We start from the raw sequence: 16,268 nt of genomic DNA, 5'->3' as shown, positions 1-16,268 counted from the left end.
TTCCCCAAAGTATACAGTACATATTGAGATCTTTAAGACTATTCCTATACACCTTATGATGAAGAGTATGCACCATTTTAGTAGCCTTCCTCTGGACCAACTCCACCTTTTTTCAAGGTGTCGTCTCCAGAACTGTACACAATATTCTAAATGGGGTCTCACCAGAGTCTTATACAGGGGCATCAATACTTCCTTTTTCTTACTGGCCATACTTCTTCCTATTCATTCTAGCATCCTTCTAGCTTTCACCATTACCTTTTCAACCTGTTTGGCCACCTTAACATCATCACAAACAATCACACCCAAGTCCCGCTCTTCTGTCATGCACATAAATTCTTCACCCTCTAAACTATACTGTTCCTTCAAGTTTTTGTAGCCCAAATACATGACTTTTCATTTCTTAGCATTAATTTTTAGCTGCCAAATTTCAGACCAGGCTGCTGCCAGTGTGACAAGGCAGTGGCTGCTGCCAGAAGGATGCTGGGCTGTATAAAGAGAGGCATAGCCAGTAGAAGGAAGAACATTAAGAAAGGGGACAAATCCTTCTTCAGGTATATTAGTGACAGGCAGAAGAACACAAACGGGATAGTACGTCTTAGAACAGCAGATGGGATTTATGTGGAAACAGATTCCGAAAAAGCCAAACTACTGAACGATTACTTCTGCTCAGTCTTTACCTGCGAGGCACCTGGACACGGGCCACAGCTGGAAGCAAAGCCAAGCAAGGAAGACCCATTTCAGAATTTTGGATTCTCACCAGCTGATGTTTACAGCGAACTGTCAAGACTCAAGGTAAGCAAAGCCATGGGACCAGACAAATTGCACCCACGAGTGCTCAGGGAGCTGTGCGATGTCCTGGCGGAACCATTAACCATGCTCTTCAATCTCTCCCTAAGTACAGGAAGAGTCCCCCTGGACTGGAAAACAGCTAACGTCGTTCCTCTGCACAAAAAGGGTTGCAGAGCGGAGGCTGCAAATTACAGACCAGTGAGTCTCACATCAATAGTGTGTAAACTCATGGAAACACTACTTAAATGTAAATTAGACACGATTTTGGATGAGGGGAATCTAAGGGATCCTAGTCAACATGGATTCACTAGGGGTAGGTCATGCCAATCCAATCTTATCAGCTTCTTTGATTGGGTAACAGGAAAGCTAGATTCGGGAGAGTCTCTGGACATAGTGTACTTAGATTTCAGTAAAGCTTTCGACAGCGTCCCACACCGTAGACTATTAAACAAGATGAAATCAATGGGGTTAGGTGAGACACTAATTGCATGGGTCAAAGATTGGCTGAGTGGAAGACGTCAGAGGGTGGTGGTCAACGGCACCCTCTCTGAGACATCGGAGGTGACCAGCGGAGTGCCACAGGGCTCGGTCCTGGGTCCACTCCTTTTTAACATATTCATAAGAGACTTGACCCAAGGGCTTCAGGGTAAAGTAACTCTATTCTCTGATGACGCCAAACTATGTAATATAGTAAGTGAAAGCAATCTGCAGGATAGTATGACGCAGGATCTGCTTACGTTGGAAAACTGGTCCTCGACATGGCAGCTGGGCTTCAACGCTAAGAAATGTAAGGTTATGCATCTCGGTAGCAGAAATCCATGCAAACCTTACACCTTAAATGGAGAAACACTAGCTAGGACTTCAGAAGAAAGAGACTTGGGAATAATCATCAGTGCAGACATGAAGGCCGCCAAACAAGTAGAGAAGGCCTCATCCAAAGCAAGGCAACTTATGGGATGTATCAATAGAAGCTTCGTTAGCCGCAAATCTGAAGTCATAATGCCACTGTACAGAACCATGGTGAGACCTCATCTGGAGTACTGTGTGCAGTTCTGGAGGCCACATTACCGTAAAGACGTGCTTAGAGTTGAGTCGGTTCAGCGGATGGCCACTAGGATGATCTCGGGGCTCAAGGGTCTCTCGTACGAAGAAAGACTAAACAAATTGCAGCTCTACACTCTAGAGGAGCGCAGGGAGAGGGGGGACATGATTGAGACATTTAAATACATCACGGGACGTGTCGAGGTGGAAGAAGACATCTTCTTTCTCAGGGGACCCTCGGTCACAAGGGGGCAGCCATTCAAACTCAGAGGAGGGAAATTCGATAGTGACATAAGGAAGTATTTCTTCACAGAAAGGATTGTAGATCACTGGAACAAGCTTCCAGAGCAGCTTCCAGCGTTATTGACTTTAAGAATAAATGGGATGCCCTAGTAGGATCCTTACGAGGGTCGAGTTAAGGAACTAGGTCATTAGTACTCAGACTTAATGGGGTGGGTCAGTAGAGTGGGCAGACTTGATGGGCTATAGCCCTTTTCTGCCGTCATCTTTCTATGTTTCTATGTTTCTAAGGTGTAGATGCCCCTGTTCAGGTCATTGGTAAGGCTCCACTTGGAGTATTGTGTTCAGTTTTGGAGACCGTATCTGGCAAAGGATGTAAAAAGACTTGAAGTGGTCCAGAGGAGGGTGACGAAAATGATAGGAGGCTTGCGCCACTAGACGTATGAGGAGAGACTGGAAGCCCTGAATATGTATATCCTAGAGAAAAGGAGAGACAGGGGAGATATGATTCAGACGTTCAAATACATGAAGGGTATTAACGTAGAACATAATCTTTTCCAGAGAAAGGAAAATGGTAAAACCAGAGGACATAATTTGAGGTTGAGGGGTGGTAGATTCAAAGGCAAGGTTAGGAAATTCTACTTTACGGAGAGGGTGGTGGACGCCTGGAATACGCTCCTGAGAGAGGTGGTGGAGAGTAAAACTGTGATTGAGTTCAAAGAAGCATGGGATGAACACAGAGAATCTAGAATCAGAAAATAATATTAAAAATTGAACTAAGGCCAGTACTGGGCAGACTTGCACGGTCTGTGTCTGTATGTGGCCATTTGGTGGAGGATGGGCTGGGGAGGGCTTCAATGGCTGGGAGGATGTAGATGGGCTGGAATAGGTTTTAACGGAGATTTCGACTGTAGGAACCCAAGCACAGTACCGGGTAGAGCTTTGTATTCTTGCCCAGAAATAGCTAAGAAGAAAAAATTAAAAAAATTTTTAAATTGAATCAGGTTGGGCAGACTGGATGGACCATTCGGGTCTTTATCTGCAGTCATCTACTATGTTACTATGTTATATTCTTCAAGCTTCGCTAGGTCTTTCTTCATGTTATTCACAACATCTGAGATATCTACTCTAGTGCAGATTTTAGTATCATCCTCAAAGAGGCAAATCTTACCTGACAGCCCTTCAACAATATCGTTTATAAAAATGTTAAAAAGAACAGGCCCAAGAACAGAACTTTGAGGCACACCACTGACATCCCTTTCCTCAGAGGGATCTCCATTGACCAGTACCCTCTGTCATCTTCCACTCAACCAGATCCTGACCCAACCTGTCACTTTGGGACCCATCCCGAGGGCACTCGATTTATTTATTAGATGTCTGCATGGAACATTGTCAAATGCTTTGCTAAAATCTAAATACACCACATCTAGCATACTCCCTATATCAAATTCTCTGGTCACCCAGTCAAAGAAATTGATCAGATTTTTCGGACAAGACCTACCTCTAATGAATCCATATTGCCTACAGTCCTGTAATCCACTGGATTCCAGAAACTTCACCATTCTCTTTTTTTTAAAATGTTTCCATAAATTTCTTACCACATAAGTCAGACTTATTGGTCTGTAATTCCCTATTTCTTCCTTACTTTACTTTTGTGTAGAGGGACCACATCCGCCCTTCTCCAGTCCTCTGGTACCACTCCTGACTCTAGAGAAGCATTGAAAAGGTCAATCAGCGGAGCCACCAGAACTCCACTAAATTCCTTCAGCACCCTCGGATGTATACCATCTGGCCCCATCACTTTGTCTACCTTTAATTTAGCTACCTCCATACGAGCAGAATCCTCTGAAAATCGATCAGGTTCTACCACTACGCCATCCCTATTCGTGTTTGTCTTCTGCAGTCCTGCTCCCAGAGCTTCAACCAGGAACACAGAATAGAAATATTTGTTAAGCAATTCAACCTTTTTAAAATTAGCTTCTATATATTTCTCCCCTTCACCACAATACCACTTTTGCACTTCTTCCTATCACTGATATATCTAAAAAAAATGTTTTGTATCCTCGTTGTACTGTAGCAGCTATTTTTTCTTCCATTTGTATCTTTTGTTTTCCTGACTACCCAACCAGCCTTTCTTAACTTTTCCAGATATTTTTGCCAGATATTTTTCCAGATATTGTAGTAGTTTATGAAAGCTAACCTCTTATTCCTTACCTTCTCAGCTACTACTTTTGAAAAACAAAGTGGCCTTCTTTTCCTTTTACGTACTTGCCTCACTAAAAGGTTTGTCGCCCTTACAATAACTCCTTTCAGTTTTGCCCACTTCATTTCTACTCCTTCCAGATGTTCCCATCCAGACAACAATTCCTTGACGTAATGCCCCATCTGAACAAAATTCATTTTTTTAAAAGTATAGAACTTTATTTTTGAATGAGCTCTTTCTATACTCGTCTCAATATTAAACCGTACCATGCAGTGATCACTGGATGCCAGATGATCATCCACTGTAACATCAAAAATACTTTCCTCGTTTGTAAGCACTAAGTCCAGTATGACTCCATCCCACATTTATTTAAAAGATTTCTTAACTGCCTATAACTAAGCGATTTTATAAAAGAAACAATCATACAAAAATAAGAAACATACAGCACATATATTATGCAAACAATAATAGTTCCTTCATATCAGCCATATTTTACAGCACTTGACAGCGTATCAAGACAGAAACATTCATAACTCCAAAAAACCATTTATTAAAATTCTTCTACAAATGTAGTTTTCAGAAGTTTCTTTTTTTTTTTAAAATCTTTATTTATTGGATTATTCATTACAATACCTTAGTAACAAACATTCATGAATGAACACAAAAAATGCAAATGTAAATTCCCTACAAGGAACAACAAAATATATAAGGAAACTAATCAACCATATCCTAGTCCACATTATTGCTGATCGCCAGTATTTTAAAATAAATCATCAAATCAAGTCTTTCTATCTACTATCTAGGAACAGGCAAATGGCTTTTATATATTATACATCATCCTCCAAAAGTAAACTCAATATTAGAAATTAAACTTTTAGCAAAGGTTTCTCTTTAATAAAATCTTCCACCTGGGCTGGATCAAAAAACACATATTTATCACTTCCATATGAAATCAAGCATTTACATGGAAATTTCAAAAAGAAAGTAGCTCCGACTGCCAAAACCTTAGGCTTTAGCTGAAGGAACTGTTTCCTCTTGAACTGAGTTTGTCTAGAGACATCTGGAAAAATTATCACCCGTTGACCACAAAACATCTCTTGTTTTTTCAGGAAATATAACTTCAAAATATCTTGTTTTTCAAGCTCTGTCTTAAAGGTCATGAGAAGAGTTGCTCGTTTATCAATTATGTCTTTAGATGACTCCAAAAACTGTGATATATTCAAACTATCAGGTAACACTATTCTATCCATTCCACCTTCAACGACCTTTTCCTTGGAGTCTCTTGAGATGTAATATAGGTTATCAACCTCAAAGGTCTCCACTTTAGTATAATGTAATATCTCCCTCAAATACATTCTCAAGAGCTCCATCGGAGAAAGGTAATGTGTGATTGGAAAATTTAACAGCTGAAGCTTCTGAAGTTTAAGAGCCTATCCAGAATTGGTATTAAACTCCTTAGCTAGTTAGATATGACTCTGGCTTCTGTATTTCTTCTGCAACAGTGGATTGTAACTTCTGTTTCAATAGTAGTAGAAGTGATTAAGAACTGCATATCTCTAGTAACACTATAGAAACGATTGGTAGTATCTTGCTTTTCCTCAGAGATAAGTTACTTACCTGTAGTAGATGTTCTACACCCCCCCCACACACACACCTTCCCCTTTGGAGTTGTATTTGTTAGAAACTTGACTAGAGTAACAGCTGCACAGGTGTGTGCACATGTGGCAGAACACTTTCAAAGGTTTTCATGCAGAGCTCTGTTGGATGATATCACCCACATATGGTTATATATCCTGTTGTCTTCGGCGAACTCTGGCTACAGGTAACTAATTTTGTTTAACATATTTATATATCTTTGTAACATTTTGGTTTCTTCATCTACATCTGTTATGCTGAAAGAATAAGAACATAAGAATAACCTTACTGGGTCAGACCAGTGGTCCATCTAGCCTAGTAGCCTGTCCAAGTCACTAGTATCTGGTAAAAACCCAAATAGTGAAGTCCAGCAAATTGGTGAGGCAAGATCTCCCTCGATTGAACCCATGCTGACTCTGTCCCATTAAAAGTAAGCATAATGCACTGCATATTGATTGAATTTAACTTTTCTTAACTAGAGCAGCCATATTCAGCAAATTGGGTCACTGTTAGCATTAATGCTATTGTGTTCAAGGCAGTTTGGACACATTTATAAATTGTTAATCAATATCTGTTGTCCCATGGATGTTGATTTTAAAGTCTCATAACATGTGGTAATTTCTTTTTTAAGAGTAATTTTAAACTGGTCAGGTTTAGCCAGATATCTTTAGTTCATCTTTCATTCTATATATAAATTGAAAAGGTATTCTTTCTTGGACACAATGGGCTCCTTTTACAAAGGTGCGTTATGGCTTTAATGTGTGAAACTGAGCATGCTAGCTGCTACCGTCTCCTCTTGAGCAGGCGGTAGTTTTTTGGGTAGCGCACGCGCTAAAAACGCTAGCGCACCTTTGTAAAAAGAGCCCAAAGTGAAAATGTCCTTTTCAAATATATTTAGGCAGTTATTTTAGAAGCCATATCCTTGATTTCCAAGTGGAAATAATTGGCATATTTTGATTTTGTTTCTTTCAGAATTTTGGTACAGTCTTCAATTCTGTCTGTCCTCGATTATTGTAATATTGTCTATCTTGCATCATTTAAGAAAAATGTACAACGTATTCGATTAGTACAAAATATGGCAGTGCGCTTAGTTTTTGGCCTGAAGAAATATGATCACATTAGCCCATTTTATCAGCAATTACATTGGTTGCCTTTTGAGGCACGTATTCTTTTAAAATTTGGTTGTCTTTGTTTCAAATCTCTTTTTGGTTTGGCTCCGGGATATCTAGCCTCTCAATTTAATTTTTATACCTCATTAAAAATACTCGTAATAAGTTAATGTTTATGTATCCTTCAGTTAAGAACTGTCGTTACAAGAAATTTTTGAATAGGATATTTGCCTTTCAACTAGGCAAACTGAATGCTTGGGGCTCCTTTTACGCGCTAGACAAAAAACTACCGCCTGCTCAAGAGGAGGCGGTAGCGGCTAGCGCGGCTGGCAGTTTAGCGCACGCTATTACGCACATTAATCCGCTACCGTGACTTCGTAAAAGCCCGCTTATTTGTCAAACAGATTCTTATAATACTTTTAGAAAATTTTTTAAAACACATTTGTTTGATAAGTTTGTTAAATAACTATGTAATTTTCTTCTTACCATTCATTTTTTTTAACTTGATGTATCTTTCACTGATTGAACAGTTCTTCTTTGCTGTTATCCGCCTGGAACTTTGTGGTTGGACGCTATACAAGAATACATTTATTATTATTTATTTATTTTGTTTTCTATCCTGTTGTCCCCAAAGAACAGCTTACAGGTTAAACATACATATTATATAGTTGACAGGTTACAATTTGACATAATTAAACAAGACAATTACTATACAAGGTTGTCTCCTAGTACAAATAGAGTTTCCAGGTTACAATTTGCATGGATATCCTTGGCAGTGCATGTTTTTTCAATATAAGTTTTTAACCTAATTCGACACATGTTGAGTTCTAGTACCAATATACATTTCTCTGCAATCCATTTGTCATGGGCAGGTAATGGTTGTTACTCCTTTGTGTGTATGGGAGCCTGCTAAAATGTGATAGCATAAGGGACATATACTTGGTGTAACTATCATTGTCTCAGTACCTGAATAAATTAATGTAAACCGTTCTGAGTTTCCCTGGGAGAACGGTATAGAAAACTGAATAAATAAATAAATACATTTAAGTCAGGAATATGTCCCAGTTTTTATCTGTGAGGTCTTTTAGTATTATATCTTTGTTATTTACTGGCCTGGCATTTATGAAGGTGATAGATGTGTTTTTTGTGGTAGGGGTGTATGAGGAAAAGGAGATTCATCTCAGGTTGTGGGGAATATGTTGGGAGGGTTTTTTGGGGTCAGTATATCAGTCCTGGTCGATAACTGGGATAGGAAAGCACATGATGGGTAAGATTATTGTAAGTTTAAGGTATAGCTTTGGGGTTGTTGAATTATATTTTTAATTTAGTTACTTTTATTCTGGGTTGGTTGGATTTGGTTGGGCAACAGGTGGGAAGGTGATTGGTGGGTGGGTCTATACTAGGGTTGCTAGATTTTCCTTTCAGAAAATCCAAACCCCCCTAGCCCCACCTCCAGGCCTGCCCTAGCCCCGCCCCCGCTGCCTGCTCTTGTCGGGCAGGGAGGAAGTCCACGCATGCGCGGACACTACGTGATGACATCATCGCGTGACGGCTGCACATGTGCAGACTTCCTGCCCGACACAGCTTTTCAAAACCCGGACAAAGTGCCAGGTTTTGAAAAGCCGTCCGGACCCCCAGACATGTCCTCAAAACAAGGACATGTCCGGGGAAATCCGGATGTCTGGTAACCCTAGTCTAAACTGTATATTTAATGTGAGCCTAGGGATGGGTGGGTTGAGGGGAGGGTAAGTGGGCCCAGGCTGAGTTCACAATGAACTCAGCCTATCATAAGAGATCTCCTAGAGGTAGCTTATACTATAATAATGGACATTTTTCGGAAGTGTCCCTGAAGAGAGTCAGAAGTAGCAAGGGTGAGAGGTGCATTCCAGCTGGGTTTACATGAATGCAGGAAAGTTGTAGAATGGTCTGGGTTAACAATCTTTAAGCTGTTTCATAAGGTGAGAAGGGAAGGGAGTCATCTAGGCTGGGGTCTGGAAAGATAAAAGATATGCAGGGTGTGAGAGGGTGGAGTTAGAGGGAAATGCAAAAGTTAATTACAATGAACTACAAAATATGTGCATCAGTTTTACACATTTAGCAAAAACATACATTTTCAGAAGTGGTATTTGCACATGTATATAACATAACATAAATCTTTATTTATATACCGCCAAAGCCTTTCAGTTTAAGGCGGTTTACAGAAAAATGGTTGAGGAGAATCAGTGAGCTACAGCAAAGGAGAGAAGACTGAAAATTGTATAGATACCATAGAGGGAGGTTAATCAGGGTTTTATAGGAAGGGAGATAAATAAATAGGTTAGGAATGTTCATAGTCTTAGAGCATAGAACATAAGACTAGCCTTACTGGGTCAGACCAATGGTCCATCCAGCCCAGTAGCCCATTCTCACAGTGGCCAATCCAGGTCACTAGTACCTGGCCAAAACCCAAGTAGTAGCAATATTCCATGCTACTGATCCAGGGCAAACAATGGCTTCCCCCATGTCTTTCTCAATAACAGACTATGGACTTTTCCTCCAGGCAATTGTCCAAACCTTTACGCTATTTGCTCTTACCACAACCTCTGGCAATGCATTCCAGAGCTTAACTATTCTCTGAGTGAAAAAAAATTTCCTCCTATTGGTTTTAAAAGTATTTCCCTGTAACTTCTTTGAGTGTCCCCTAGTTTTTGTCATTTTTGAAGGAGTGAAAAATCGATCCACTTGTACCTGTTCTACTCCACTCAGGATTTTGTAGACTTCAATCATATCTCCCCTCAGCCGTCTCTTTTTCAAGCTGAAGAACCCTAACCTTTTTAGTCTTTCCTCATACGAGAGGAGTTCCATTCCCTTTACCATCTTGGTCGCTCTTCTTTGAATCTTTTCCAGCGCCTCTATATCTTTGTTGAGATAAGAAGACGAGAATTGAACACAATACTCCAGATGAGGTCGCACCATGGAGCGATACAAGGGCATTATGACATTCTTAGTCTTGTTAACCATCCCTTTTTTAATAATTCCTAGCATCCTGTTTGCTTTTTTGGCCGCCACCACACATTGGGCAGAAGGTTTCATCGTATTGTCTGCGATGACACCCAGATCCTTTTCTTGGGCACAAACCCCCAAGGTGGACCCTAGCATCTGGTAACTGTGATTCGGGTTATTCTTCCCAAAGTACATCACTTTGCATTTGTCCACATTAAATTTCATCTGCTACTTGGACACTGAGTCTTCCAATTTCCTAAGGTCTGCCTGCAATTTTTCACAATCCCAATGCGTTTTAACAACTTTGAACAGTTTAGTGTCAACTTTTCTTCCTCTCTTATCCACCCCCATTGTCAGCATGTCTCCCTCTCTGTTATCTCATTCACTCCCTTGCTGCAAAGAGAGAGAGAGAGAGAGATCCAGGGTGCATCTCTCTCACTCCCTCTACTGCTACATCCAACATTTCTCCCTCTCATCCCCCGGATCATGTGCAGCATTTTTCATCACTGCCCATTTCTTCTTCTATCACCCCTCTCCAGTACAATGCCACAACTCTCCCTCCATGAATATGTCCAACATTCCTCCCCCTTGTATCTACTTCAATCTGTCCCTGTCCCTCTGTTCCCTCTCCAACACCATATCCAACATTTCTCCCTCTCATCCTTCTATTCCCCGTGCATCTCTACCTCACTTCTCTCTTTCTACCCAATTTCCCTCTTCTTCCTTTCCCCATATGCACCATTTCTTTCCCTCTCACACACACTCATGCCCAACAATTCTCGCTTTCTATTCCCTCCCTCCTATGTCCCAAGTTAGCACCACTCCTGCCTTCCCTTCTATGTCCCATATTTATGCCCCCTCCTTCCCTTCTGTGTCCCGAGTTCGTGCCTCCTTCCCTGCCTTCCAGCCTTTGTCCCAAAATCGTGTCCCTCCCATGTCACAAGATGCTCCTTTCCCCCCTCTCCTTTCTCCCTTTGTCCCATATCATGTCCCATCTCTCCCTTACTTGCTTGCTACAGGGTCGCACTCACTTCTTTCAGGGCCATCCAGTTGGGCTGCTTCTTCTGCCTTCAGCAGCACTTGTTACACGAACGTGCAGGCAGCGGTTCACATGCTGCACTTGGCTGACCCACAAGCCTTCCCTCTGACATCAGCGAGAAGGTTTCCAGGTCAGCTACATGCAGCTTGAAAGAGCCACTGACGCTTCCTTGCAACAAGTGCTGCTGAAGGCAAGAAGGAACAGCCCACCTGGAAGGAGGTAACTGTGATTCCCTGCTGACCTGGAAGGCTTTCTTCTGATGTGAGCTCTGATATCAGAGGGAAGCCTTCTGGGTCGGCTTCAGTGGAATGGGGTGGGCAGGAAGGAGGGCATGGGATCCCTGGCAGCGGCTTCGGCGGAGGGGGTGGGTGGGCAGGCAATAAGGAGGGCATGGAATCCTCAGCAGCAGCCAAAGGAGGAAGAGGGGTGGGAGACCCGCGAAGTTCTGCGTACCCTGAAGAAGCAGCTCGTGTACCACATGTTGGAAAACACTGTTCTAATATACCTGGGGCAATGGGGGGGACCAAGTGACTTGCCTAAAGTCGCAAGGAGCAGTGTGGGTTTGAACCCTTAACCTCAGGGTGATGAGGTTGTCCCTCTAACTTCTGCGTCACACTCTCTTTATCTGCTCTCATTTACTATGCTACTACATAGCAGGGGCATAGCCAGAAGGTTATTGGGGGGGGGGGCAAAGATGGACTGTGGATGCCAAGCCTTTCCTCTCAGTCCCCCTGTGCTGCCACTATCGCCATTTCCACTCACTGCTATTGCCACCGTTACTAAACCTCCCTCCTGCTACTGCTTCCATTGCCGAACTCCCCCTTCCCATCATACCTTTGCTGCCAGAGCAGTAGAAGTCAGGCTGCTCCAGTCTCTAACACTCAGTAATTACATACATACTCAATGAATGTGAACTGAGCATGTGCAGAAGTGCTGCTTCAGCCACCAGAGCACCCTGTCGACCTCCTGCTGCTCAGGCAGCATGGCTGGCTCCAACAGGGGATCTTTGACTGGTGGGACTTGATAACTCCTGCCATTCAAGTACTAGCTGCCATATTGTTGGAGGAGAACTGAGCCTGATTTGAGGAGAGGGGGATAGCCTGCAAGGCCTTCCATGGCTACACCACTGTTATGTAAAAATAAACTAATCGTTTTCAGTGTTTCAAAAGCCCCATGTTGGTGAATTGGCTTTGGAGAACTACAATTGCACATAAATATTTTCCCCTTTCTCTTATATATTCTGATTCCATAGAGAAAGTAGTATGGTTTCACTGTATGAATTAAGTACTCCTTTGGAAAGAAAACAACTTTCAAATAGTCAAATAAATTTAAGAATGGGTAGCTTGATATTCAAAAGTAATATATTAAATCACTGACCTCTGTGAATAGCAGATGAGTATTGATGCTATAATGGATCAGTAGGAGGCGAACCTATTTTTCAAAGAGGTCATTTGAAATCTTTTTTTTCATGTTAAATAAGTTTATTTGCCCATGATTGGTTGGTTTTGATAAGCACAGTACTTGCATGTGCTTCTCATGTGTTCTAAGGTGCTTTCCTTCCTGTTCTTTAAAAATGTACTCATGGGGCTTTAAATATTAACTTGCCCTTTAAAACAATATTTGCCATAAATTTGAGGCTAGATATCAATACAAATTGTATGTACATACATACAATGATTTTAAATGTGTAATGCGAAGCAATGGTCAGCCTGGGGTGTTTAAAAAATATATATTTTCATATAGTTTTGACTTTTGGTATTTTCACACAGGCTTAGCCCTCCTGTTCTTCCTCTTTGTCACCAATCAGAAATTATGTTGGCATCTGATAAATTTTTCAAAATGGAACCATCGGAGTTAACTAGTGGTTGTTTTCTGGCTGTTCTTTCAAGAGAGGTAAGCCTAAGGAAAAATTGTGTGTATGTGTTTAATAGAGGTGCTAGTGGCACTATGAAGTATTTATTCTATATAAAATGTTAGACTTTAAAAATCATATGTTCCTGCTCTTCCTGTCAGACCAATCTAGACTAGTGGCTTGTACTCTCCAGCAGATAGAAGCAATGTGCATTAAGTTTCAGTTGGGCCAAAATTCAGAGCGATTTAAGCAAGCCAACTGCTGATATTCAGTGGCAGTAAGCTGGGCGATGCTGCAGTATATCCACTCTGACTAGCCCAAATAAAGTGGGCCCACGTAATTTTTTTTGGTAATCCCAGCCCTCCCCCCCCCCTTTCCTGATCTCCCTTCCAACCCCTCTCACACCTAGTTGAGTTCATCTTGGGCCTACCTAAATACTTGATAGTTCAGGGGGGGTTCGTTGGGTGAAGGAGTATGCCCCCCTCACTCTTGCCCCTTTTCTGGCACCTCCAAAATGGCTGCAACGACCTCTCATGGTACATCATGTAGTACTGTGAGCTGCCACGAAAAATCACAGCAGCCATTTTGGAGGGCAGGGAGCAGTCCCAAAGGTGGAAACATTTGAAGTCTTTGTAGTTGTCTTTGAAGTACTGTTTCCTCAAAGCTGAGCAGGAGTCCTTCACCTATAGTCCTGCCAGTAGAGGGGTGCTGTTTCACTATCATATTTTCAATAGGGACAGACAAGCTCTGTAAGAATCCATGGAATATGCCTGTCCCTAGTAATTGAAAACAAAATATTGAAGCACCACCCTCTTACTGGCAGTAATGCAGTTGGAGGACTCTGCTCAGCTGAGAAGGAACAGTGCTTTGGAGGAGGCATCGAACTAGGGCCAATCAAGCTTTTCAGTCCTGAAACACTATCTGTTTCAGGAGATAGCTATGTGGCTACCCTGTTTTGCATCAGGGCAACTGGGGGAAGAGACTGATAGAATGTCCAGAATATCCAGAAAAGGGGACAGAAGATGCCTAAAAAGGAGCCAGATGCACAGGAGTAGAACTAAAATTGTCCTTGTTCAGCTCAGGGAGCAAAGTGGCTGATAGGTCATTTAAGGGATGTTTTATCTCCCTTGGGTAGCCTTTCTCCGGGAGGGGCAGGGGCAGCTTTCCCCCTCCAAATTCGGTAGGTCTCCAGTGGTATGCCTATTTAGATAGGAATAGCTCTTGTCTCTTTTATTGGGGCTCTGGTAGAGGAATCCTCAGAGGGAGGTTCTGAGGAGACCAGCAAAGTCATTTTCCTTTCCTAAGAGCATTCACAGGATGGTGTTTAGAGACACTTAAGATCATGAGCAGGCTTTATTCCTTGCCCCAAGATGATTTGGATCAGGTCTTCAGGCTTCTGAGGGTGGACACACTAGTAATGAAAGTCATGGAAAGAGCTAATGATCCTCATAGAGGGCAAAGTGACCCTGAAGGACGCCGAGGACAGGATCACTGTTGAAGCCGGGCACTGGAGCTGCAATTAGCAGTAGATTCAACAGCTGCTGCAATCAGAGGCAGTCTGGCTGGAATTGTGAGCTGCCTTTGTGGCAGATGTTCTGTATGACATAGTATTGGGGCAAGATACCCTAGGTAGAATAGATAGATTGTGAGCCCACCAGGACAGATAGGGAAGAGCACCCTATCATACCTGAATGTAAACTACTTAGACTATAAGTGGTATATAAATACTAAAAATAAATAAATAAAATCAGTGGGCTCTGGTATTGGCCCATTGAGCACTCTGGCTTCAGAATTGTGCAGTAGATGTGGCCTCAAACCTGAGGCGTGGTAAACTTCCATTCATGAGCAAGCTCCTGTTCGGGAAGGATCTGGAAAAGTTATTTAAGAACTGGATGAATGGGGAGGACGTGACATCGACTTGCTGAATGGTCATCTGATTCTGAGCTCCTGCCTTCTCTCCTAAATAATAGCTTCTATCTCGCGCCATCAGCCATTGGAAACCTTATTTCTCACCTGAACTGTGCGGCAAACCACCCTTGATGAAACACAAACTCAAAATGTCAGAAGTGAAAGAAACTTTCTTTGAAGCAATATCACCTCATTGGCCAAGATGACATCAAAGGCCTAGCTCACTAACACAGGCTGCAGCACTTGAGATGCCAAGTGGATCTGATGATGAAAGGGAGTCTGAACTGGTTAACTTGTGCAGCTTAAGCCAAGATGTTAAGAAATGTTTTAAAGATCTTCACAAGTTGCTGAAAGATATGAGAGGTGAGTTTGCTATCCGCATTGCAGTGTCTTACATACTTTTTCCACCACAGCACACTAAACTCGGGGCTGAGTCTACACAACCTCTAAACATGTGCAGACTTTTACCAGTGACGTCACATGCATGTGTGTGATGTCATGTCAACATCCGCGCATACTCGGAGGCCCTGTAGATGCAGCTCTGAGCTTGGGGACCTTCCAAAAACCAGACAAACTGCCGGGTTTTGGAAATCCCTCCATTATGGGTAGGGGGAGGAGTGGTGCAAAGAGGAGAAGAGGCACTAATGCCGGCATGACTGACTCATCTCTTTTGTGGCACATCCAGAATCTTGCCATAGCACACAGTTTGCAATACAGTGCCATATTGATACAATACACTGAGAGCTTAGAGACTTGGAATCATGCTATGAAGACATGGAGGCTGTTTGAGGGGTCTAGGATGGTTCTTTGCGGCCAGTTTATTGCAGCTGTTTCAGCATGATGAACTGGCCACAGTTGATCGTCCTATTCTGAGTCTGGGTCTAGCATGTATGATTCAGCGTTTGGGGGGCAATGCACCCCCCCAAAAAAAAATTATACCTTTTCCTTATGCCCCAGCAATGCTGGCAGGAGCAGGTGAGCCCCCTTCAACCATCGGCTTCCTGGCGCCCTCACCTGCTTGCCCTCTCTCATCGCCTTGGCTCAGACATTCCTTCTATCCATTCTTTGACATCGGGAACCAAGGATGGGATGCAGGGATAGGCTCTCATGGATTGCAAATGATGCAAAAGTGAAAAGGAGAAGCAGCTGCAAAGAGAAAACATCACAAGAAGAGGCGACGAGCGAACCTGCAGCACCCCCAGAGCACCAGCACTTGGAATGAGACAATTCAGCGCAGCCATTTCAGCACAGATACTATGAAACATCCTGCAATGAACTGGCCGTGACGAATGACCCATTCCAGGAGCAGGAGAGACTTGGACCGCCAAACTAAATGCATGACCCTGGAAGCTCAGCTAGAAGACATGCAACATAAACTCGATGACATAGAAAACATAGGCCCTCAAAATAATTTGCAGTTTCGAGGGATGCCTGAAAGCAATAACCAAGAAAATGTGAGAGTTGTTATTC

The 16,268-nt window shown here is 42.5% G+C and overlaps 1 protein-coding gene across 2 annotated transcripts in view; it reads left to right on the top strand.

The window, feature by feature from the left end:
- NSUN7 (NOP2/Sun RNA methyltransferase family member 7) overlaps window positions 1–16,268 on the top strand; it is a 139,311-nt gene that overhangs the window by 114,535 nt on the left and 8,508 nt on the right. For both annotated transcript variants that reach the window (XM_033946886.1, XM_033946896.1), the window contains one exon: window positions 12,808–12,931. In XM_033946886.1, coding sequence (XP_033802777.1) covers window positions 12,808–12,931 — 124 coding nt within the window. The remainder of the gene's footprint in view (window positions 1–12,807; window positions 12,932–16,268) is intronic.

The sequence above is a fragment of the Geotrypetes seraphini genome, chromosome 1 (genome assembly GCF_902459505.1).
Source record: "Geotrypetes seraphini chromosome 1, aGeoSer1.1, whole genome shotgun sequence".
Lineage (NCBI taxonomy): Eukaryota > Metazoa > Chordata > Amphibia > Gymnophiona > Dermophiidae > Geotrypetes > Geotrypetes seraphini.
The sequence above is the reverse complement of the archived record's forward strand: the minus strand, read 5'-3'. Positions and strand labels throughout refer to the sequence as shown.